This window comes from Carcharhinus amblyrhynchos, chromosome 7 (genome assembly GCF_965287045.1).
Source record: "Carcharhinus amblyrhynchos chromosome 7, sCarAmb.v2.hapA, whole genome shotgun sequence".
Lineage (NCBI taxonomy): Eukaryota > Metazoa > Chordata > Chondrichthyes > Carcharhiniformes > Carcharhinidae > Carcharhinus > Carcharhinus amblyrhynchos.
Genome location: NC_137330.1, coordinates 9,107,775 through 9,132,322, shown reverse-complemented (window position 1 = coordinate 9,132,322; position 24,548 = coordinate 9,107,775). Strand labels below are relative to the sequence as shown.

The window sequence follows — 24,548 nt, the reverse complement described above, 5'->3', positions numbered from 1 at the left end:
CAAGCTTTCGAGATTAAACTCACCTGACAAAGAGTTTAACCTCGAAAGCTTGAGTTTACTATCAAATAAATCGGTTGGACTTAAACCTGGTGTTGTCAGACTTCTTACTGCTCGAGTAGCACAGCAGGCTGGGAAATGTCAGTGGGAGGGAAAAAAAACAGGAAATGTGATTGGCGTTTGGCCGATCTTCCCAGTCCATTTTTTGGATGTAATCAGCCTTGCACTGGGGAACAGCGTGAGGCTGATTACAATATGGAACTGCTGATTTCCATTTATTTAGTGAGCCTGATATGCAATTGTCCAGGCTTGCTTAAGTTTCTGACCGCCGCCAACCTTGCGGTGGAGGTCCATACCAGCATGGATCACTAGCAACAGAGACCAGACATGATGGCTTCGCTGGTGCGACCAGAGGCCATTGAGAACCCCCAGGAGGTTGGGGCAGGGTGGGTGCCCCCTGGGCATGTCTGCCAGGACCCTGGCAATGCCCACTGGGCATAGGGCAGTTACAAGGGAGCAAACCCTGAGGGGCAGGGTGAAACCAGGTAGGAGGAACGTGGGGAGGGAATAGGGTGTACTGTGCTTGGGGGAGTGGGAGCTGGTGGTGGGATTGGGGATTGGAGGCCGGGGCCAGCAATGGGGAGGCTGGCAATGGGGTGAGATTAGCCACCTGACACCCCAGCATTCAGCATGTGTATGAGAAACATCCATTTCTAAACTCTGTGTTGGGGAGTGAATGTGTGGGAAATGCATTTGGAAGCAAATTGTCTTACACAAGTTATTCTTAGCCTTGCTTTACATCACACATGGCACATCACATTACCTTGACGAGATCTCCTGGCAAAAAAATAAACTCGTCAGAGAATACTTTATGCAGATAGCTGAAGCAGCTGTAGACATCCTCTGAAAGAAAGAATAGAAGATTACCTGCAACCTGTCATTTTCATTTAGAATCTAAAGCGCGACATGCTGAACTTTCTCTTAATGGTGTGCAAGGAGGAATCTAATTTTAAAGACTGAGAGGGTTGGAATAAGATGGGATGTTCAAAAGAGGAGAAAGTGCGAGGGGGATAGAGAACAGTCAAAAGATATATTAATATGGTGCAAGAACCAAGTCTCCACGGCACTAGTGTGGATGGGACAGCTGACGGAAGATATTCCCAGGCATGGAGGCTTCCTTTAGGAGATAGGTGTCATTAGCTCTTAGCCAGATACAATCAAAGCTGTCATGTTGATACAATCATCCATAATGACCTCATGGGTGGCAAGGGGTTTGTAAACAAATGTAGTCTTAGGTGAGCAGAAGGGTGGTCAGAGTCAAGTCTTAGATGGTTAGAGGAGTACGTTTGAAGTGATGGGGTAGGGATTTGGGAAGGCAGGGGACCTAAGAGGGGAGCAATAAAAGGAGGCATGATGACCGGAGTGTGTGTTCTGGAAGGGATAAAGTGAAAAGTAAAAAAGGGGTGGAATGATAAGTGAAGAAAGAAGTCCAGAGCGGCAGCCAAAATGCATATGTGAACAGGCACAAGGAGAATTAAAGTTACTTTGGCTTGGTTACATAATCATTATCAGGATAGACATATCTGGTTTATTTATTTATTAATTAGTGTCACAAGGAGGCTTACATTAACACTGCAATGAAGTTACTGTGAAAATCCCCTAGTTGCCACACACCAGCACCTTTTGAGTACAACGAGAGAGAATTTAGCATGGCCAATGCACCTAACCAGCACGTCTTTCGGTCTGTGGCAGGAAACTGGAGCACCCGGAGCAAACCCATGCAGACACAGGAAGAATGTGCAAACTCCACATAGACAGTGACCCAAGCTGGGAATCGAATCCCGGTCTGTGGCACTGTGAGACAGCGATGCTAACCACTGCCACCGTGCCAGGGATTAGGGAAGAGACAATAGGAGTGATCCATACTTGAAGTCAGAGATCTTGCAGGGAGATAAAGTCGGCATAGGAAGATGGAAATCAGTGTGGAGTACTGATATATCATTATAGAACATACAACAGTACAGCACAGTACAGGCCCTTCGGCCCTCGATGTTGTGCCAAGCTATGTCCGAATCCAAGATCAAGCTATCCCACTCCCTATCATTCTGGTGTGCTCCACGTGCCTATCCAATAACCCTTGAAAGTTCTTGAAGTGTCTGACTCCATTATCATAGCAGGCAGTGCATTCCACACCCCAACCACTCTCTGAGTAAAGAATCTACCTTGTACATCCCTCCTATATCTCCCACCATGAACCTTATAGTTATCCCCCCTAGTAACTGCTACATCCACCCAAGAAAATAGTCTCTGAATGTCCACTCTGTCTACCCTCCTCATCATCTTATAAACTTTTACTAAGTCACCTCTCATCCTCCTCCGCTCTAAAGAGAAAAGCCCCAGCTCCCTCAACTTTTCCTCATAAGACCTACCCTCCAAATCAGGCGGTATCCTGGTAAATCTCCTTTGCACTCTCTCCAATGCTTCCACATCCTTCTTATAGTGAGGTGACCAGAACTGTACACAATATTCCAAATGTGGTCTCACCAAGATCCTGTATAGTTGCAGCATAACCCCACGGCTCTTAAACTCAAACCCCCTGTTAATAAGCACTAACACACTAAGCCTTCTTCATGGATCTATCCACTTGAGTGGGAACCTTCAGAGATCTGTGGATATGAACCCCAAGATCTCTCTGTTCCTCCACATTCCTCAGAACCCTGCCATTGACCCTGTAATCCACATTCAAGTTTGTCCTACCAAAATGAATCACCTCACACTTACCAGGGTTAAACTCCATCTGCCACTTTGCAGTCCAGCTCTGCATTCTATCAATGTCTCTTTGCAGCCTAAAGGAGCCCTCCAACTCATCCACTAATCCAGCAATCTTGGTGTCATCAGCAAATTTACTAACCCACCCTTCAGCCCCTCTTCCAAGTCATTGATAAAAATCACAAGTAACAGAGGACCCAGCACTGATCCCTAAGGTACACCACTGGTAACTGGCCTCCAGTCTGAAAACTTTCCCTCCACCACCACCCTCTGTCTTCCATGAGATATGTGGGTATGCCGGTGTTGGACTGGCGTAAACACAGTAAAAAGTCTGACAACACCAGGTTTTAGTCCAACCGATTTATTTGATAATAGACTCACAAGCTTTCGAGGTTTCCCTCTTCGTCAGGTGAATGGAGAGTTCTGGCCTCAGACAGAGCATATAAAGCACAGACAGTTTAGAGATTACTGATTAGAATGCGAATCGGATTCGCATTCTAATCAGTAATCTCTAAACTGTCTGTGCTTTATATGCTCTGTCTGAGGCCAGAACTCTCCATTCACCTGACGAAGAGGGAAACCTCGAAAGCTTGTGAGTCTATTATCAAATAAATCGGTTGGACTAAAACCTGGTGTTGTCAGACTTTTTCTATGAGATAGCCAGTTACTTATCCAATTGGCCAAATTTCCTTCTATCCCACACCTCTTTACTTTCTTCATCAGCCTACCATGGGGAACCTTATCAAACACCTTACTAAAACCCATAAGTTATCTAAGTTTGGGGATAGATGTGGCGAACCGGTAAAGCCCAACAACTGTTCGAGGGGCAGAATGTCAAAGGATGCACTGATAAGAGGTATTTTCATATAAATTAAGATGCAGGTGGCACGCAGAATCGATTGCAGAGAAGAAAGGCAAATGGATGGTCACTGCCAGAGGCAAACTCTTTGGCTGGGAAACAGGCTATCTCTGATGCTGAAATTCAGTGAAACCATGCAGAATAATGTGGATTTTGGGGTCAGGCTGGGAACTGGAAAATGGCTGAAGGGGAAGTAACAAGCGAGGTATGGTAGCAGAAGGAAGCCAATCAAGTGCATGGAAGCAGATTCAAAACATTTTGTGCTTTGAAAATCAGCACAGATGTTCGAGTACAGTAATATAAGCAGGTAATCAATCTGTTAAACCAATTCACTTGTAAACTGATTTCTTTGCTGAAGGGTAAAAGTATTTGTAGTTGTTTTTCAGTAGCAACTTACTCAAATAAAAAGAAACATTCAGCTTTTTACCAGAACTCTTCCCACCATCTTCCCCCACACCAACAATGGGTCTTTACCCAACCTCTGACCATAGTTCTAGACTTCACCAAACTCTATGCCACTTGTCTTGGGATTCAGTGCTACTATTGCGGGATTTGAGCTGTGAACCCACAACAGAAAGTAGCTCAAGTTTATTTCACATTTATTCGTCATCGCTAACAAATAGAGGCCTTCATCCTATCTGCCCGAAGCGAATTTGAATCTAGATTCCAAAGGTAAAAGGATAACCCACTGTGCCAACCAATCTGAGATACGTGACCATAAACATTTAAAAAAAAAGATTTACCTCTCCTGCAACTGTGTGCATTTTGAAATGCAATTGCCACCAAGGCAGGGCGCACAAAAATATGTAGTATCTGATTTCTATAGGATGCACACATCAGCACTGAGACAGTGTACTTGAAAATATTTTCAACTGTGAACTCAGCTGGGGTCCCCTCTTGGCAAAGCACAACTTGGTCTTTGACCGTCTTTACTATGTTGTGGCGTAGGGCGAGATTGGAGCGAATTACTTTCTCGTTTGTTACATTTCCTAGAATACAACAAAATTCAGTTGAATCTAAACACGTAGAACAACAAAAATTGGATACCTGCTAAAATGGCATCAAATGCATATCAATAACTGTAAGAACACTTGAGCATTAGTGCAGTATTCATCTCTCAATAAATGCTGCAGGTGCTGCCAGGCCTGCTGGGCAGCGACTCTTAGATGGAATAAGAGGCTTTGAAATGTAAAGATAAAAAGTGACGATAACAAATCTGATTAATTCAAGGGCCAAAGAGAGAGAGACAGAAAACCAACAGGACAAAATGAACCATAACTGCAGCAAGAATAGAATCCTGCCTGAACAACTAGTCTGAGAGAGAAAGGGAGAGTGAGGGCAGAAAGGCAGAGGTAGAGTAGGAGAGAGGTAGAGCAGGTGGGGGGGTGAGGTAGATTGGAGGTGGGGAGGGTTTTCCTCTGTACGTTTCTGCGTACGAGTGAGTTTCATTGCGTTTACCTCTCAGGGTGCTCGAATAAACATTGGGAGAGATTCTCCCACCCCGCTGTGCTAATTTTCAACATAGCATGGTGGGAGAATCTCACGTCAGGTTAAGTGCAGGACTTGCTCATGCATTCCTGCTGCATGCGCATCTCCTCCCAGCGTCGGATTTCTGGTGCCATCTGATTCGTGCTGGAAACCAGCATAACGGCAGGTAAGTACTTTACATCTTATTTTAATGTGATTAGCAGGCCTGGGACTGGATTCTCCAGGCCCGATAGCATCTCCCACCCCACCAGGAGTATTTCACTCCAATGGGGTTCAAGCTAGCTAGTTGGGGAACTAGTGGTCTGATCCTTGCTGGAGTGAAGAATGGGCAATCAGGCCCCCCAGAGGGCTGGACGGTGTCTCCTGGGCATGGGCCCCCTGGCACTATCCGCCTATGCCCCCAGCACCACCCAAGAGGCAAAGTACCCATGCCAGGAGCACTGCCTACTGGACATCAGGCAGTGCTACTGGCCAGCAAAAGGGAAGGTTGACAGTTTGGGGCCACTGTGCATGCACAGAGGCCCACAGGTTTCAGCCTCTCCAGGGTGAATAGGCCCTAACCCCTGAAATTTATTGATATTCACGCTGGCAGCCTCTGCACTGCACAGAGTGTGGGAGATTCTAGTGTGAACTCACACTGAAAAAACTAGTGTGATTTACTCCAGTTTTCCTGCAAAATCAACACTTAGAATATGTTGGGGAGAATTCCACTCATTGGGCCTTATTTTACCATTGCGTGTGCCCATTTTTGGATGCAAAAATGTACTAAAAATCAGGCATGAGGCCAGTAGCGCAATCCACACCCGCCTCTATACCAGTTTCCCCTTTACCAAGGCCCGAAAGTGGCCGCGATCGGGACTGTGCCCAAAATGGGCTCAACGGCCATTTAAATGAATTTGCATGCTTATAATGGACTGCACGCCCAACCTTATCGGCACTTCTCTGTTTACCACCACGTTTACCCAAAGGGAGTCAGTGCGAAACAGACATGCTCCACAGAAATCTGATTTAAGTACTCCAGTTAGGGAGGAGGTAGGTGCCGATGGCTCTCTGCTTCAGATCTGGGGTGGTCTGCTGCCACTCTGCCTGAGATCAGTGGAGCTGAAGAGAGGTCTGCTGACACTCTGCCTGAGATCAGTAGAGCTGAAGGGAGGTCTGCTGACACTCTGCCTGAGATTACAATGTGGGATTGGAGCAATGTCTGTGGGGGCCAGAGGGAGGCATTATCCAGCCTGGGAGTGATGTGACAGGGGAGCCACGTTCTATCATTTTGTTTTTCTGCACATGCACAGTTGGAGACACCGACTGGAGTTGCAGGATTTTGGGCACTGAAGCCCCACCCACAGGCTTGTGCAGCATGATTCAGAATCGCTCATATTTTTGCAGGCAGAGCACATAAGAGGGTGCTAGAGAATGGGTCTAAAAGTCAGATCTGAAACACTCCCAGTTTCAAGTCCTCCCAACACTTAGAATCAAAATGTTAAAACAGGGCCCATATCTTTCTTCTGGTTTAAATTTACCTGAAAGCCTGTTTCGTGGTTGTTCCTAAAAAATCACAACACTCAAAAAGACTTAAAATACTCCCTCGAAAACACATCTTGCAGCAGACAACTTAGAGGCAAGGAGAAAGTAAAATAATCCCACTATCTTCTCGTCTCTAACAAAATTAAATCAAGAGCTACTCATGATTGCTGGAAATGTGTTTAGATAATGAATCATTTGTAAATTTTTGGAAAACATTTTGTGTGGAGCAGATACATGACCCCGTAAAACAGTATTAAAACCCTGGTGAGACAGGTAGAGGTTAGAAATGACTTAAGACAGTGTCATCAAAACAAATATTTCTAAAGCAAACTTTTATTACTTACTGGGCCAGTCAATAAAAGCACCAAATGTTTCTGCAATCACTTTGAGCCATAGTGTCTGCCGGATGAGATCAGAAAGAGGCAGGCTGGGCAGATTTTGAATGATCACTGTAGCCAACAATGTCCAGGGACTAATGACCATGTTTTTCTGCTGCAACATCACCATTCTATGGCCAACAGCATCGAGAAACCTATAGATATCTCCAGATGGTTTCCGAGGAATATGCCTGTATAAATGTCAAAATTAACATACAAATAAGGTCTTTCTTACTAGTGTCAAACAGCACAATGTCACTTGGCTTCTTATTGGGAATTCATCTTGCTCATACAAGCCCTCCTCTAATTTCCTCTTCCTAGCACCTTAGTTAACATGAGTGTACAAAAATAAAGTATAAACAGGTCAGACGTATACAGTGGTCAAACTTTCTCTCAAGAAATGAGTGCATGTGCGCTATATACTCAAGAGATTTATATATGTTTGGTTTGGCTTCTTGAGTGGTTATGAACTTGGAATGAATATATTTACCAGATTAAACCAACAGATCTTATTAAAGTAATGCATTGCATTTATCGTATTATGGTAATGATTTCCCACGTTAAACAGGAGGAGATCCCATTCTCATGTTACAGCAGTTTTTCTTTGAGGTGGGTGACTCACATCAGGCTGTAATTATAATCTGTGCTATCTATTTATCATACCTCTGCACTCTGTAGATTAGGATATATGGTTTATTTTGCATAATATTCTCAAGCCTTTCTTCTGCTAGACATCAGGTCAACTGTTCAAGCTGACAGATCAGCATATGCGCAGTGGTCAGCTCAGCACTTCGCCAGCGCGAATAGGTATCGCCCCCAACTTTTCATCACAATTCACGCTTGTGCACTCTGTGCATCACAGAGTCTGGGAGATTCATTCTGAAACTCCTCCTAAAAATAAGCAGCAGGATTTACTCCAGTTTTTACGCAGATTTGGCACTTGGAATTTTTTTGGGAGAATTCCACCCAAAATCTTTTATCTTGCAAGGACACAAGGTATACTTTTACTATTCTTTCCTACTAAGGCCTCCATAGCAAGAGGATTTGCGTATAGGACTAAGGATGTCTTGCTGCAGTTATACAGAGCCTAGTCTGAGGAAGGTCATTCTTGTAATTGAGGGAGTCCAGCAAAGGTTCACCAGACTGATTGCTGAAATGGCAGGACTGACATACAAAAAGAAACTGGATGGATTTGGCTTGTGCTCACTGGAATTTAGAAGAATAAGAGGGGATCTCATAAAAACATATAAAATTCTGATGGAACGGACAAGCTAGATGCAGGAAGAAGGTTCCTGATGTTGGGGAAGTCCAGAACTGAGGGGTCTAAGAATAAGGGGTAAGCCATTCAGGACTGAGATGAAGAAGAATTTCTTCACTCAGAGTTGTGAACCTATGAAATTCTCTACCACAGAAAGCTGTTGGGGTCACTTCGTTGATACATTCAAGAGGAAGCTGGACATGGCCCTTGCGGCTAAAGGGATCAAGGGGTATGAAGAGAAAGTGGGAGTGGAATACTGAAAGTGCATGATCGGCCATGATCATATTAAATCAATTGTACATGTTCGAAGAGCTGAATGGTCTACTCCTGCACCTATTTTCTGTGTTTCTAAGTATTGAGAACAGACCTGGGGACCAAGTTGTACTGAGATCTCCTGATTGTCCCGGTTGCTAGTGATCTCACTGACACGGGCTGTCCAAAGTAAACATGTATGCTTCCAAAGTTTTCACTCAGGATCTTCCTGGCTTTCAACAAACCCTAGAATAGAAAATCAGTTTGATCATTTATTTGTAATCATGTTGTTACTAGAAAAAGTGAAAACGGAGACATTACAGTAAGAAACCTGTACACACGGAAGTTGATTCCTTTGGCTTTGGTACTCCTAAAAGCTCATGCGCGTAGAGGGATTCCTCCAGGATTCGTTCATAACTTATACTTATGGGAACTAAGTACATGTCGAAAACTTCGCCCATCAGGAAAGGTTCAATTGCAATGTTCAATAATCCTACAAACAAGAACATCTTAAGAATTGATACAAGAGTACTGAAAATTATATGGACAATATCACAGCAGTCATAAAATAGTTATCAAATTGTTTTACAAATACTACAGCCTTAAACCAATAACATTGACTTGCTCTAGCTTGCCCGGACCATGGATACCAGGGTATGGGTGGACTTTTTAGTCTTAAAGAGCACACTATTTAAAAATCCTGCAGCAGTTGCACGTCAGCTAAGGTTGTGATGCCGAGAGTTTTATACTGACTGCTTAAAAAAAATTCAAGAACATTCAGATTGGCAGCACCATTACAAATTGAAAACTATACCGCAGTTAATCGGAGTTTAGCTGACTCAGTCTTTGAGGTACTTGTTTACTAAGTACTTGAAGTACATTATGGAGTGACCTCTGGCAGATTTCTGTGTTACTCCAGGGAGTTTCAAGTAACGTACACACATTTTGCTTCTTTCCTCTTCTTGTATGCTTTTTCATTTCTCACAACACTAATGTAAGTACTAGTTATGTCTGAATAAATGTTGTATATATTCAAAAAAAAAACAAAATACTGCAGATACTGGAATCTGAAACAAAACAGAAAATGCTGGAAAATCTCAGCAGATCTGACAGCATCTGTGGAGAGAGAATAGAGCCAACGGATCAAGTCTAAATATCCCTTTGTCAGAGCTGAGAGCAAAGTGAATCAACAGAGATTTATATTGTGAGGGAGGAGTGGGCGGAGGAGGGTTAAAATGGGACAAAGGGGATATAAATGAGGATGCAGAAGGCTGAGGTGGTGGTAAAAGTGAACATTAAGTAGTCAGAACGCATGAATGGCAGAACAGAGGTACACATTGTTAAAGGGCTGTCTGAGGAATGTCGCAGTTGCCCTAGACTTGAAACGCTGGCTCTGTTCTCTCCCCACAGATACTGTCAGATCTGCTGAGATTTTCCAGCATTTTCTGTTTTTGTTGTATATATTCATGACTATTTAATACTCAATGTTGTTAAAATGGCATTGAACAACAGTGGTACTCCAATATAATTTTAAACAGAACTTTCAATTCTCTTTCCATGAACTAAGTTGGAGACAACTTAAAAACCCAGAAAGCATGAAATTTCAGCAATCACCAAGGATCATTTGCTGATCCTGCGCGTCTTTTTTTGTCACATCTCCATTCGTCTTCAGAAACAGATAATAATATTTCTTAAAAGTTTACCATGTCTAGTTGAATTGTGGCAGAAATATTTGAGGTAGTGATGCTTTGTGGAAAGTTCCATCACTTCCTCTTATTTCTCTAATGAAATCACTGATAAAGGGCACTCCAAGCATTGTGGTTCATAGTCTACAGAAAGCCCAAAATCTGAAGTGACAATTGTGCAAGGGTGTGCCGGGCTGGTGGGGGCACTGTGGTTAGCACTGCTGCCTCACAGTGCCAGGGACCTGGGTTCAATTCCAGCTTGGGTCACTGTGTGGAGTTTGCATATTCTCTCTGTGTCTGCGTGGGTTTCCTCCGGGTGCTCCAGTTTCCTCCCGCACTACAAAGCTGTGTAGGTTAGGTTGATTGGCCATGCTAAATTGACCCTAGTGCCAGGGGGATTAGCAGAGTGAATGAGGGTTATGGGAATAGGGCCTGGGTGGGATTATGGTTCATACATTGGCCTCCTTTTGTACTGTAGTGATTCTAGCTCAAACATACAGTTTTTACAAGGATACATTAGTAGTGGTTCTAGATTGGGACTAGTAACCCAAGGTTATGAATTCAAAGGCCACAATGGCAAGTTGTTAAACTGGATACAATAAATTATGGTCTAGGTTTTACATCAATTTATAGTTCATCTGTGGCAAGTGACCGGCCATCTCTACAGTGCTGCATTGTGAATGGTGCAGGCATGCACACAATAGCAGGGCTCTTGGAAAAAGCGGAAGAGGATTGCCAGGTGGTCCCAGACACTTCTTGTTAGTTTCACAACGATAACAGATATTTAAAACAGTGCAAAGATCACAACATTTTGGACCTGTATGGTTTAAGATTGCATGACCAGAAAATTTCAGTGACATAGCAGCCCTTCAACCCCACTGAAATATACCCCCAAGCTCACCTAATTTGGGAATCAGAGATTTTCCGGTACGACTTCTAGTCCCCTCTACAAAAAATTCAACAGGAGCATCACCGTTCTGAAAAATGAGTGTTCAGTTAACATACCGGCTTGCACTGGTATAGAAAAACGTAGTCCATTTAGCAGCAAATAATTATTTTTCCCAGAGACAAAAAGAACCCCACAGAACTTTTCTCTCTAATGCAGTAAGCAGAGGATAATAAGGCAGGTGTTTACTTCACCTGGACTTTTCACATTGTAGACTCCTTCAGCAATTCAACACTACCAGAAGTACAATAACATTCTTGTGATGATCCTAATACCAGTGCTCTCATTGAGCAAGGCTTTACAATGATCGTGCAGGATTGGTGAACAAATGGCTCCTATGACTGAAAATACTATATCTCCTCAGTTCCATCATCACTATGCATTTTTGTCACAGTAGAAAGGACTATCCCAGACTTACAGGGCAGACATAAATAGACACATACATTTATATTGTATAGAAGTAAAGAGTTTTCTACTGGTAATGAGAAAGAGCTCAGATACACGTTAACTACACTCAAAATTACTCCCCCAAACTGGAATTAAGCTATTTTTAAAAGCAATTCAATTCTTACTTAATCTGAGAGCATTTTTTCAAGGATGTAAGTTCTGAAAAAATACTGAATATGGCTACAGAAAGAATTTAAGAACAGCAGGTGGAATGAAATAGTTTTATCAGTGATGTTATTCTGATGGAACTTAAAATGCAGGCCGCAATTCTGCCATCCTGCTGTGCTAATCTTTTAGCGTAGTGGGCCGGGAGGATCCCATCACAGGATCCCATTGCGGGGTTTGCGCAAGCATCCTGTCTCCTAGTGCTGAAATTCTGGCGATGTCTGCTCTGCATTGGAAATCGGTGGGGAAACATGCAGGCCATTTAAATGGTTATTTCAATTTCATTTACATGTGATTAGTGAGCCCAGGACTGAAGTCTCCAGGCATGCTAGCGTCTCCCACCCTGCCAACATAATTCACTCCAGCAGGAATTACACAAGCTCGTCACTAATGGCAAACTAGTAGCCTGACCCCACTGAAGTGGGAGGGGGCAATCCAGGCCCCCCATAGGGTCAGGTGGGAAGAGTGTGTCCCCTGGGCACTTGCACATTGACACTTTGCCCTTGAGCACTGCTAATTTCCATGGGGTACCTTGGCATTGCCCATCAGGCTTGGGGCAGTGCCAAGGAGGTGGGGTATATGGGGGTGGCCCTAGGAGCGTGACTGGTGGCTGTGGGGGAGTCCCGCTGCCACTCTGCAGTTGGCAGCGTGGAGGAAGGAGGGAAGTCAGCGATCAGGGCAGGCTGGAGTGCGGTAAGCCGGGAGAGGGAAATCATCCATCTGGGGACAAGGAGGGAGAAATCGGTGGAGACAGACTGGGAGGGGAGGGGGGTTCGGGGCTGGGCCCAGGGGCCAGCGCAAGGGCCTCTGCAATGCACAGAGTGTGGGAGATTATTCCCTGAACTTCCACTGAAAAAACCTAACATGAATTATTCCAGTTTTCACGCGAATTCGACACTTAGGGGGCAATTCTCCCAAAAACATTCTGCAGGCAAATCTCCCATTCCAACCCATTAATTTTTTGGCAGGTCGGGTTGGGAGACGCGAGTGTGTGCCGACTCACGGGAGTCGTTGCAGGCGTTCATGATGCTTGCGCTTCACCCACCACCAGAAATCCAGTGTGGTCAGGACCATGCAGGAAACCGGCAGGAAGATCAGCTAAGTCATTTTAAACTATTTTTAATGTAATTTAAATGAGATTCTCCGGGCCCGATAGCATCTTCCACCCCACCGTTACAATTTCACTTTGACGTGGTTCAGAGTAGCTCCCCCACTCTGTGCAGGGCAGAGGTCAAAATTGGAAAAATTAGGAGGCGGGGCCTATTTGCGCTGGACTCTGACAGTTTTGGAACTCTGTATATGCGCAGTGGCCCTGATCTGTCAGACATCCTGTTTGCTAGCCAGCTCAATTGCTGACCAGCCGAGGACCCCTGCAATGCTGTCCCCCAGCTCCCACCATGGTCTGATCATAGTCCCCACAAGCATTCCCGGGCCAGCCCCAACTCCCACCCTCCCCAGCCCACCCCGAACTCTAGCCTCCCACCAGCTCTGACCGGATCCCAATGCAGAGTGGCAGCGGAACCCTCCCTCACCTGCGCCAATTGTCTCCTAGGCCGTGCCCCTGGGCGCTACCATCTTGTCACTGACCGATGCCTGATGGGCAATGCCAAGGTGCTGCGCTTGGCATGGGCACTTTGCCCCTTGGGCAGTGCCAGGGGACACAGGCTGGCACTGCCAGGGTGCCCATACCGAGGGGGCACCAACCCCCCACCACCTGAACTCCTGGGGATGACCCCATTTGCTGCCCCTTCACTCCAAAACTGGGGGAGCTACTCTAAACCTTGCCAGATCGAATTTGTAATGATGTATCGGGCCTGAGAATTCAGTCCCAGGCCCAATAATCACATCCAAATTACATTAAAAATAGATTTAAATGACTTACTTGGTCTTGCTGCCGATTTCTTGTGTGATCCTGACCATGCAGAATTTCTGGCAGTAGGCCATGTGCATGCACGCGCGAATCCCGTGAATTGGCACACGCGTGTCTCCCGACCCGTCAAAAAATTAGTGGGTCGGAATGGGAAAACCGCCCTTAGAATTTTTTTGGGAGAGCTGCACCCACAGATCTCTCTAGCCATGTACCATAGTCAGCTGCAAATCACAGAAAAATTCATGTTCCCAATTAAGTGGCAGAAGAACTGCTTTTAAAAATGAAGGAATAATTCAAGGTGGGAGGGTGGTAATTTGAGTTCAGTTCATGTGTGTTTCTTAGCTCTTTCTCACTACCAATAGAAAACTCCTATTCTATACAAGTGAAGTGGAAAGGTCTCAGTCCATTTACCTCTGCCCTGTTAAGTCTGAGAATACTGCAGAGAATGAAACGCTCTAAATTTGCTTAGACATGACAAATTGTCTTTCCTCCCAATGTATCTTCCATCTTTATTTCAGATATCAAAAGTGAAAATCCTGACATTTTATTGCCTCCTCCAGGCACTTGACTCTTCTTATTCAATAGATTCTTCTCCATCTCCCCCAGTCTTATTCGTATTGTCAATGACTATTTCATGTTCCAGTTCCTGACCAGTCACTTTCTCCCTCTCTTAGAAATGTAGAAAACAGGCACATTCAGCCTTTTGAACCAGCTCTGCTATTAATTATGATCCTGACTGGTCATGCAACTCAGTAACCTTTTTTTTTGTTTATCCCCAAATCCTTTGATTCATTTAGCCCTAGTGATTTGACCTTTTCAATGGTGGAGAATGTTACAAGTTCATCCCTCTCTGGGTGAAGAAATTTCTCATTTCAGTCCTAAATGGTTTATCCTCTTTCTTCAGACTGTGACCCCAGATTCTGGACTCCCCTGCCATTTGGGAACATTCTTCCTGTATCTAACCTTTGTAGTCCTGTTAAAATTTTATAGATTTCTGAGATTCCTCTCATTCTTCTAAACTCATGTCAGTTCTCCCATCTCAGAAATTAGTCTGATAAACCTTCGCTGCACTCCCTCCATAGCAAGAACATTCTTCTTCAGATAAGACCAAAACTGCATACAATATTCCAGATGTGGTCTCATCAAGACTCTGTATAACTGCAGCAAGCCCTTATCACTGGCATCAATAACCTGTTCATATTCTGTTCTGCTCTGTTGCTATAACTTTAAAATCTGCTAACACCCCATAATCAAATGAAATGCTCTGAACCCTCCCAACTGCTCTCCATCCTCCACATTCTGAATCTTTCTGAAGTTCAGAAATGCATCACTCCTTCAATTACTTACCCACTACTTCATGTATGAATCATTACAATCAGGCTTCTGTCCTGTCCATTCTGGATGCAGCCATTGACCTTAATCTACACATTTATCACTTCCTGACTATACTTCTCCAATACTCTTACTTCTGGTCTTCCCAGTTCTATCCTCCATAAGCTACAATTCATCCAAAATGCTGTGGCCTATGTTCACCTCCTGCATCTCTAATCTTATCTTTGATGAATTCCAATGTATTTGTACAAAGAATTAACTTTTAAGATTTTAGTTATACCTTCACACCTCTCCACAAATCATAAGAACATAAGAACATAAGAAATAGGAGCAGGAGTAGGCCATCTGGCCCTTCGAGCCTGCCCCGCCATTCAATAAGATCATGGCTGATCTGTCGTGGCTCAGTTCCACTTTCCCGCCCTCTCCCCATAACCCTTAATCCCCTCTCTTATCAAAAATCCCTCCCTCCACCTACTTCTTACACACACTCACCAAGCCTCTTAGCACTTACTGAGACCCTAAACTCTGGAATACCGTCCCTACACCACTCTGCCTCTCGGCCTCATTTTCTTCCTTTAGGACATTCCTTAAAAGCTACTTCTTTGACCAAGCTTTTGGTCATATCACATGTGGTTCCTCGTCACACTTTGTTTTATAATGCTCCTGCAAGTGTCTTGGGACGTCTCAATACATTAAAGTATCATACAATCCCTACAATACAGAAGGAAGCCATTCGGCCCGTTGAGGCTGCACTCACAACAATTCCTCCCAGGCCCTATCCTTGTAGCCCCATGTAATCCCTGTCACTAAGGGGCAACCCCACCCAGACCTGTTCCCCATAACCCCAAATATTTACCCCGCTTCTCCCCCTAATCTACACATCTTGGGACACTAAGAGACAATTTAGCATAGCCAATCCACCTAACCCGCAAATTTTTGGACTGTGGGAGGAAACCGGAGCACCTGGAGGAAACCCACTCACATGGGGAGAATGTGCAAACTTCACACAGGCAGTCACCCAAGGCAGAACTGACCTGGGTCCCTGGCACTGTGAGGCAGCAGTGCTAACCTCTGTGCCACCACGCTATCCTAAAGGGACTAAATAAGTTGCTGTTCATTTGCTGCTCACAATTTGGCAGCTAAATTTTCATGCACCTTAGTCCCAGGCCTTCTAACCTCCTCATTGAGCATTTCCACCTTGCCATTTGTCTTACTGCAATCAAAACCCATTTGACTCTTCTTTAACCATGATAGTGCTCCCCCCACTTTGCCCCTCTTCCTCTTCTCCCTTCTCCATCTATTACTACTTGTAAAACACCAGAGACAGACATCTATACTTAATGTAGGCTGTAGTTTAAATAATTTTCTCAACCATTATTTTTGCAAGTGAGAACGTACCTGATGTTAAAAATGGTATTTCTGGTTAGTGCTGGACAAATGCAAATAAATTTTCAGTTACATCATCACTGATGCATAGCAACAGCACTTTAAAAAGTGCAATACTCTGTTCATCTGCATTCCATTTTGTAGAATAAACAAGAGTACCGCTCCATTAGGATGTTACTTAGATAATTCAATTAAATTTAAGAAACATATTACAGATTTTTTAAATTCCAAAGAGTTTTGATGAAATGAATAAGGAAAATTATTTGCTCAGGTTAGAAGCACAATGAGAAGGGATAATCAATTGAAAATTGCCAGAACATATTTGCATAGAGATGAGTTGGAGCATGGATTGCTTTACCATAGAGAGGAGCTGAGGTGGAGATGATTGCATCCTTTAAGGGAAAGGTGGTTAAAATTTGAAACCATGAAAAGAGTGGATGTTGGGATTCATTTTAGATTGCTCTAGCAAAAATTCAACAGATACAGCGGGCCAGATGGCTTCCTACTGTGCTGCAATTAGTACTTTTAAGTTAATACAGGAGGATAAGATCACCGAACAGCCCAACAGCATCAGTACGACAGTTGCATTGAAACATTAAGACAGATTCAACAAGGTGGTAACATGTCAGCAACTCCAAAAGAATACCGATTCATCTCTTAGTGTATCATAATAAACAGAAGACTGACCCGCAGGATTGTTTTCACATATTCAGAGAAAACTGCCCAGTATAGCTTGTCTCCTCCAAATGAACGACGAATGAAAAAAGCACCTGACATTCGCAGCATCTCTCCCACTATTTTCATTCCCATAAAATCTGTGAAGGAAACAAAATCATTAGTGTGCATAAAGTTAAGATTAGAAAGAAAACAGATTTTGTTATCAAGTGATGTCAGATTCCAGAGTCTCCAGTAATTAAACTAAATATACCCAGCTTTTGCATGAAAATTGATACTTGCCCATTCCTGCAGCAATGACCGGCAAACAAAGGTCATAGGTGTACATAATATATGACAACATGAGGAAGTCTATGTAGCTGCGATGGCTTGGCAGCAGAACAACTGGGTATTCTTGGATAGCCTGATGTAGCTGAAATAAGGAAACACATTTACAGATTCTTATTAAATACAGATAAATTCCACTTCAAAGAAAAGTATCTGTCCTTACAAAATTAAGCATTGCAAGTTGTGCACCATCCATCGGAATGGAAAAAGCTTGACAAACTTTGTATGTTGCTGTTTAAAAAAAAACTGAGATGGGACGAAATTAGTTCTCAGAGGGTCGTGAGTCTTTGAAACTTGCTGCCTGAAAAGGCGGCGAAGGCAGAATCTGAATATTCTTAAGGCAGAAGTGGATATATTCTTGGTAAGCAAGGGGGTGATAGGCTATTGGGGGTAGGCAGGACACAGATTTGAAGTTACTGCCAGATAAACGACTATCTTATTAAATGGCGAAGCAAGCTCAAGGTGCTGAAAGCCCTCTCATGTTCTTTGCTTTACATTAACAAGGCCTTTGACAAGGTATTGCATGGTAGGTTGTTGCATAAGATTAAATCTCACGGGATCCAGGATGAGGTAGCTAAATGGATACAAAATACTTGACAGAAGCCAGAGGGTGGCTGTAGACAGTTGTTTTTCCAACTGGAGACCTGTGACCAGTGGTGTGCCTCAGGGATCAGTGCTGGCTCTACTGTTATTTGTCATTTATATTAATGATTTGAATGAGGCATGGTTAGTAAGTTTGCAGATGACACCAAGATTGGTGGCATAGTGGACAGTGAAGAAAGTTATCTCTGATTGCAACAGGATCTTGATCAATTGGGCCAGTGGGCTGACAAATGGCAGATGGAGTTTAATTTAGATAAATGTGAGGTGATGCATTTTGGTAGACTGAACCAAGGCAGGACTTACTCAGTTCATGGTACGGCACTGGGGAGAGTTACAGAACAAAGACATCTAGTTTACATGTTCATAACTCCTTGAAAGTGGAGTCACAAGTGGACAGAGTGGTGAAGAAGGCATTCAGCATGCTTGGTTTCATCGTTCAGAGCGTTGACTACATGAGTTGGGGCGCCTTGTTAAAGTTGTACAAGACATTGGTAAGGCCACATTTGGAATACTGTGCACAGTTCTGGTCACCCTATTATAGAAAGGATATTATTAAACTAGAAAGAGTGCAGAAAAGATTTACTAGGATGCTACCAGGACTTGATGAATTGAATAATGAGAGGCTGGATATACTGGGACTTTTTCCTCTGGAGCATAGAAGGCTGAGGGGTGGTCTTATAGAGGTCTATAAAGTAATGAGGGGCATAGATCAGCTAGATAGTCAATATCTTTTCCCAAAGGTAGGGGAGTCTAAAACTAGAGAGCATAGGTTTAAGGTGAGAGGTGAGAGGGGAGAAATACAAAAGTGTCCAGAGGGGCAATTTTTTCACACACAAGATGGTGAGTGTCAGGAACAAATTGCCAGAGGTAGTAACAGAGGCGGGTACAATTTTGTCTTTTAGAAAGCATTTAGACAGTTACATGGATATAGGGGGATGTGGGCCAAATGCGGGCAATTGGGATTAGCTTAGGTGTTTAAAAAAAAAGACAGCATGGACAAGTTGGGCCAAAGGGCCTGTTTCCATGCTGTAAACCTCTATGATTCTATGTTCAAGTGTTATTTTCTTTGCTATCCTATAGCATTTACTATTAAAGCTGCATTTATAGATTTCCTGCATCAGAGAACATTGTACAGGAGGGTAAGTCTTAAAGTCAGAGACTCTGGCCTGTGGAGCAATAGTGAGGAAGCTGACCACTACTTTCAGCATAGCATGAGCAGGATTCACTTGTCCAGCAAGCCAGAGACAGGCACCATTTAGAGGAGAGAGATAATTTTTTCATTGCCAGCAGGCACAGTGGTTAGCACAGCTGCCTCACAGCATCAGGGACCCCTGTTCGATTCCTGCCCTGGGTCACTATCTGAATAGAGTCTGTAGGTTCTCCCCGTGTCTGCGTGGGTCTCCTCTGGGTGCTTTGGTTTCCTCCCACAGTCTGAAAGATGTACTGGTTAGGTGCATTGGCCATGCTAAATTTTCCCTCAGTGTACCAGAACAGGCGCTGAAGTATGGCAACTAGGGGGATTTTCAGTAACTTCATTGCAGTGTTAATGTAAGCCTATCGGTGACACTAATAAAATAAATTTTAAACTTTTATGTAGTTCCATTAGATAGAAAAGAAAATGGAAACAGTACCAAACAAAGACAGATTAAGAAGGGTAACCAAATTTCAGCTAAAGGTGAGCTTTAGGGAGCGATGAAGGGGACTGATTGAGGGAGTGAATTCTTGACTGTCAGGCCTGGGCAAAAAGGTGCAGCTACTAATGTTAGGAAAAAAGCCACTTCAGAAAGATAGGGCTATTGCCACTCATAAAAATGTACCCAGCACATAACTATCTTAAACAGAAAAGCAGAGGGAACAGAAACACAGGGGGTATTCAGGGAATTTTAGAAATATTATTTCCAAAGTGCAATACCACATTCAGTACATTTTTGCAGACAAAAGTAATATCTGAATCACTTTTTCAGTAATGTGAACAAAATGATTAGTGAAAAACAAGATCATAGAAGATAGAAACTAACCTTGTGAATTCCTTCTTCGTTCACACGCACTTTCTGGAATAGGGCTTTAAAGATTTTGCTCAGGGTAAATGCAAAGAATCGGACTACACTTAACCGAAGGCCATGGCCCATCTTCTCCAAAATGTCAGCTGCTTCATCGTTAATGATATCTGGAGATTCACCAGTTTCTTTTGACAACTGATCAAATACAACATAAAAAGTGCAATTACAGAGCTTAATAAAAGTAATTTTCCAGTCCCCTCAAACAGTATCCACATGAACAGGCTACATAGCATTTAACATTGCAAGTTTCAAAGACAGCTTCAAACCCACAAAACATATGGCTTTGTACCTGATAAAACAATGTTGCTGATGCTTTCATGTATGCAGATGTCTCTCTAAATTCACAGCTACTAATGATTCACAGTAATTGTTCCAGACAACTATTGATATATCAACTCCGCCACGTTCAGTGGAAGATCCACTGCCCTAAAGTTAGTTTTTAATACAAAGAACAAAGTAAAGTACAGCACAGGAACAGACCCTTTGGCCCTCCAAGACTGTGCCGATCATGATGCTGTAACAAAACTAAAAGTCTTCTGCTCTTACTTGGTCTGTATCCCTCTATTCTCTCCCTATTCATGTACCCATCCAAATACCTCTTAAACGTTGCTAATCTGCCTGCTTCCACCACGTCCTCTGACGGTACATTCCAGGCACCCATCACATGTGCACACTGTTCCTGATTCTTAACTACTCTCCCCAGTGAGTGAAAGCAAAAGGATGGCACGGAGGCAGGAATATCTCAAATTCTACTGCAGCACTGACAGTTTTGTATGGATGCAATGATCTACGACTGTAGCACTAATGCAAAGTGACATCACTGTGTACGGATGCCATGGTTTTAATATAAATATAATCGAAATCCAGAGACAGGACTAAGGTCCAACAATGGAGGAACAGTCAGAGTCATGCAGCGCAGAAAAGGTCATTGAGCAAGCTAGTCTCCCTGACAACTTTGTCTGCAGGAAATATATCCAGTTGCAGCTCCTCTCATACTGCAGTGTTCTCTTTGAGCAGCAGGTGGATGCACTGCAGAGCATCCAGAGAGTGTGACAGACACTAGTTACAGGGAAGTTGTCACCACAGGTTCTGACAGGTAGATGGGTGATGTGCCAGGATAATCAATCATCCTGGAAGATTAGATAGGGTGGACAGTGAGAGCCTTTTCCCGCAGATGGTGATGGCGAACACGAGGGAGCATAGCTTTAAATTGAGGGGTGATAATTATAGGAAGGATGTCAGAGGTAGGTTCTTTACTCAGAGGGTGGTAAGGGCGTGGAATGCCCTGCCTGCAGCAGTTGTGGACTCGCCAACTTTAAGAGCATTCAAATGATCAGTGGATAGGCATATGGATAATATTGGAATGGTTTAGGTTAGAAGGTCATTAGATTGGTTCCACTGATCAGCGCAACATTGAGGGTCAAAGGGCCTGTACTGCGCTGTAATGTTCTATGTTCTATGAGTGTACATATTACAGAGGAGGTGGTGCTGGAAGTCTTAAAGCACATCAAAGTAGATAAATCCCCAGGACCTGATGAAGTGTATCCCAGGACATTGTGGGAGGCTAGGGAGGAAATTGTGGGTCCCCCAGCCGAGATATTTGAATCATTGATTGTCATGGGTGAGGTGCCTGAAGATTGGAGAGCGGCAAATGTTGTGCCTTTGTTTAAAAAGGAAAAAGCCTGGGAACTACAGGCCAGTGAGCTTCACATTTGTAGTGGGTAAGTTGTTGGAAAATATTTTAAGAAACAGGATCTACAGGTATTTAGAGATGCAAGTACTGATTAGGGACAGTAAGCATGGCTTTGTGATGGAAAATCATGTCTCACAAATCTGATTTGAGTTTTTTGAAGTAAGGTGAAGGTAGATGAGGGCAGTGCAGTTGATGTTGTCCACATGGACTTTAGCAAGGCCTTTGACAAGGTACCGCGTGGTAGGTTGGTAAATCTCATGGGATCCTGGGTGAGGTATCTAAATGGATACAAAATGGGCTTCTTGACAGAATGTGGAGATGCCGGCATTGGACTGGGGTAAAGGGGCAAACCTCGAAAGATTGTGGGTTTACTATCAAATAAACTTGTTGTTCTTGACAGAAGCCAGAGGGTGGTTGTAGAGAATTGTTTTTCAAACTGGAGGCCTGTGACCAGTGACCTGCCTCAGGGATCAGTGCTGGGTTCGCTGTTGTTTGTCATTTATATTAATGATGTGGATGAGCATTTAGGACATGTGGTTAGTAAGTTTGCAGATGACACCAAGATTGGTGGCATAGTGGACAGTGAAGAAAGTTATCTCCAATTGCAACAAGATCTTGATCAATTGGGCCAGTGGGCTGATGAATGGCAGATGCAGTTTAATTTAGACAAATGCGAGGTGATGCATTTTGGTAGATTGAACCAGGGCAGGATTTACTCAATTAATGGTGGGGCACTGGGGAGAGTTACAGAACAAAGATCATGTGGAGTCACAGGTTGACAGAGTGGTGAAGAAGGCATTTGACATGCTTGGTTTCATCGATCAGAACACTGAATACAGGAGTTGGAATGTCTTGTTGAAGTTGTACAAGACATTGGTAAAGTCACACTTGGAATACTGTGTGCAATTCTGGTCACCCTATTATAGAAAGGATATTATTAAACTAGAAAGAGTGCAGAAAAGATTTACTAGGATGCTACCAGGACTTGATGGATTGAGTTATTAAGAGAGGTTGAATAGATTGGGATTTCTTCCTCTGGAGCATAGGAGGCTGAGAGGTGATCTTGTAGAGGTCTATAAGATAATGAGGGGCATAGACAAGGTAGATAGTCAATATCTCTTCCCAAAGGTAGGGGAGTCTAAAACTAGAGGGCATAGGTTCAAGGTGAGAGGGGAGAGATACAAAAGTGTCCAGAGGGGCAATTTTCTCATACAGAAGGAGGAGAGTGTTTGGAACAAGCTGCCAGAGGTAGTAGTAGAGGCAGGTACAATTATGTCTTTTAAAAAGCGTTTAGGTAGTTACATGGATACGATGGGTATAGAGGGATATGAGCCAAATGTGGGCAATTGGGATTAGTTTAAGGATTAAAAACAAAAGGGTGGCATGGACAAGTTGGGCCAAAGGGCCTGTTTCCATGCTGTAAACCTATATGAGTCTGCACCAACAACAACCAAAGGTGCGCTAATCCCATGTTCCTGCACTTGGCCCATATCCTTGAATGTTATGATATTTCAACTGCTCATCCAAATATTTTTTAAAGGTTGTAAGGTTTCTGGCCTGCACTACTTTCCCAGGCAGTGCATTCCAGATTCCCACCACCCTCTGAGTGATAAGTATTTTCCTCAAATCACCTCTGAATCCCCTTCGTGATTGACCCCTCAACCAAGGGGAACAGCTGCTCCCTACTCACCCTGTCCAGGCCCTTCACAATCTTATACACATCAGTCCTGTCCTTCTCAGCCTTCTCTGCTCTAAATGAAACAACCTAAGCCTGTCTAGTCTCTTCTTATAACTCAGATGATCCATTCCAGGCAACATCCTGATGAACCTCCTTTGTACCCTATCACATCCTTGCTGTAGTGAGGTTACCAGGACTGCACACAGTATTCCAGCTGTGGTCTAACAACACTCTGTACAGCTCCAACATTACCTTAATTAACAAGATTACTTTGAATGTAGCTGGATTTTGGAAGACAAAACAGATGTACTGCTAAAACCTTATTTAAATTTCACATTTGTTAATACAACGGAATCCACTGAAATTCAGTGCAGACCCTTACCTGTTTGATGACATATTGCACTTGGTCAGATTTCAGTACCATACTCCTGAGAGCACTAGGGGTACGGGGCACAAGGTCCTTATAAACGACTGGAGTGTAACAACGCATAGCATATCTCAGATCGCTGCTGTGTCTGCGTTCTTCCATCAAGTCTTCAAATCCATCTCTTTTATTCAGTGTCATATCCTTCTGCTATCATGCAAAAAACATGATTTTGAATTAAAGAGGTAAAAGAAACATATAGATCCAGTTACAAACACAGAAAATGTTCAAAATCACAACAGGTCTGACAGCAACAGTGGAGCGAGAATACAGCCAAACACTTCCAGTCTGGATGACCCTTTGTAAGAGTAGAGATTCCAGCATCCGCAGTACTTTACCCTTATCTTATGTAGGTCCAGTTACTGGTTCAAGTAATAACTAGATTGAAAAAGTTAGCATGGTTTTCCATGGAAGGTTGAAAGGAGATTTGAAGGAGATATTCAAAATCATAAGAACATAAGAAATAGGAGCAGGAGTAGGCCATCTAGCCCTTCGAGCCTGCCCCGCCATTCAATAAGATCATGGCTGATCTGTTGTGGCTCAGTTCCACATTCCCGCCCTCTCCCCATAACCCTTAATCCCCTCTCTTATCAAGAACCCATCAACCCGCTTCTTAAAAATATTTAGCGAGGCAGCCTCCACCACTTCAACGGGCAGAGAATTCCAGAGATTCACCACCCTTTGAGTGAAGAAGTTCCTCCTCAACTCCGTTCTAAACCGCCTCCCCTTTATC

The 24,548-nt window shown here is 43.5% G+C and overlaps 1 protein-coding gene across 1 annotated transcript in view; it reads right to left on the bottom strand.

Annotated features, from left to right (window-relative positions):
* gnpat (glyceronephosphate O-acyltransferase) overlaps positions 1 to 24,548 on the bottom strand; it is a 35,235-nt gene that overhangs the window by 7,904 nt on the left and 2,783 nt on the right. Inside the window, exons 2-11 of the mRNA XM_080191914.1 lie at positions 23,774 to 23,965; positions 19,979 to 20,155; positions 17,313 to 17,442; positions 17,043 to 17,170; positions 11,111 to 11,186; positions 8,866 to 9,017; positions 8,640 to 8,770; positions 6,982 to 7,205; positions 4,369 to 4,614; positions 821 to 900 (exon numbers count right to left, since the gene is read on the bottom strand). Of these exons, the coding sequence (XP_080048040.1) occupies positions 821 to 900; positions 4,369 to 4,614; positions 6,982 to 7,205; positions 8,640 to 8,770; positions 8,866 to 9,017; positions 11,111 to 11,186; positions 17,043 to 17,170; positions 17,313 to 17,442; positions 19,979 to 20,155; positions 23,774 to 23,965 (1,536 nt within the window). The remainder of the gene's footprint in view (positions 1 to 820; positions 901 to 4,368; positions 4,615 to 6,981; positions 7,206 to 8,639; positions 8,771 to 8,865; positions 9,018 to 11,110; positions 11,187 to 17,042; positions 17,171 to 17,312; positions 17,443 to 19,978; positions 20,156 to 23,773; positions 23,966 to 24,548) is intronic.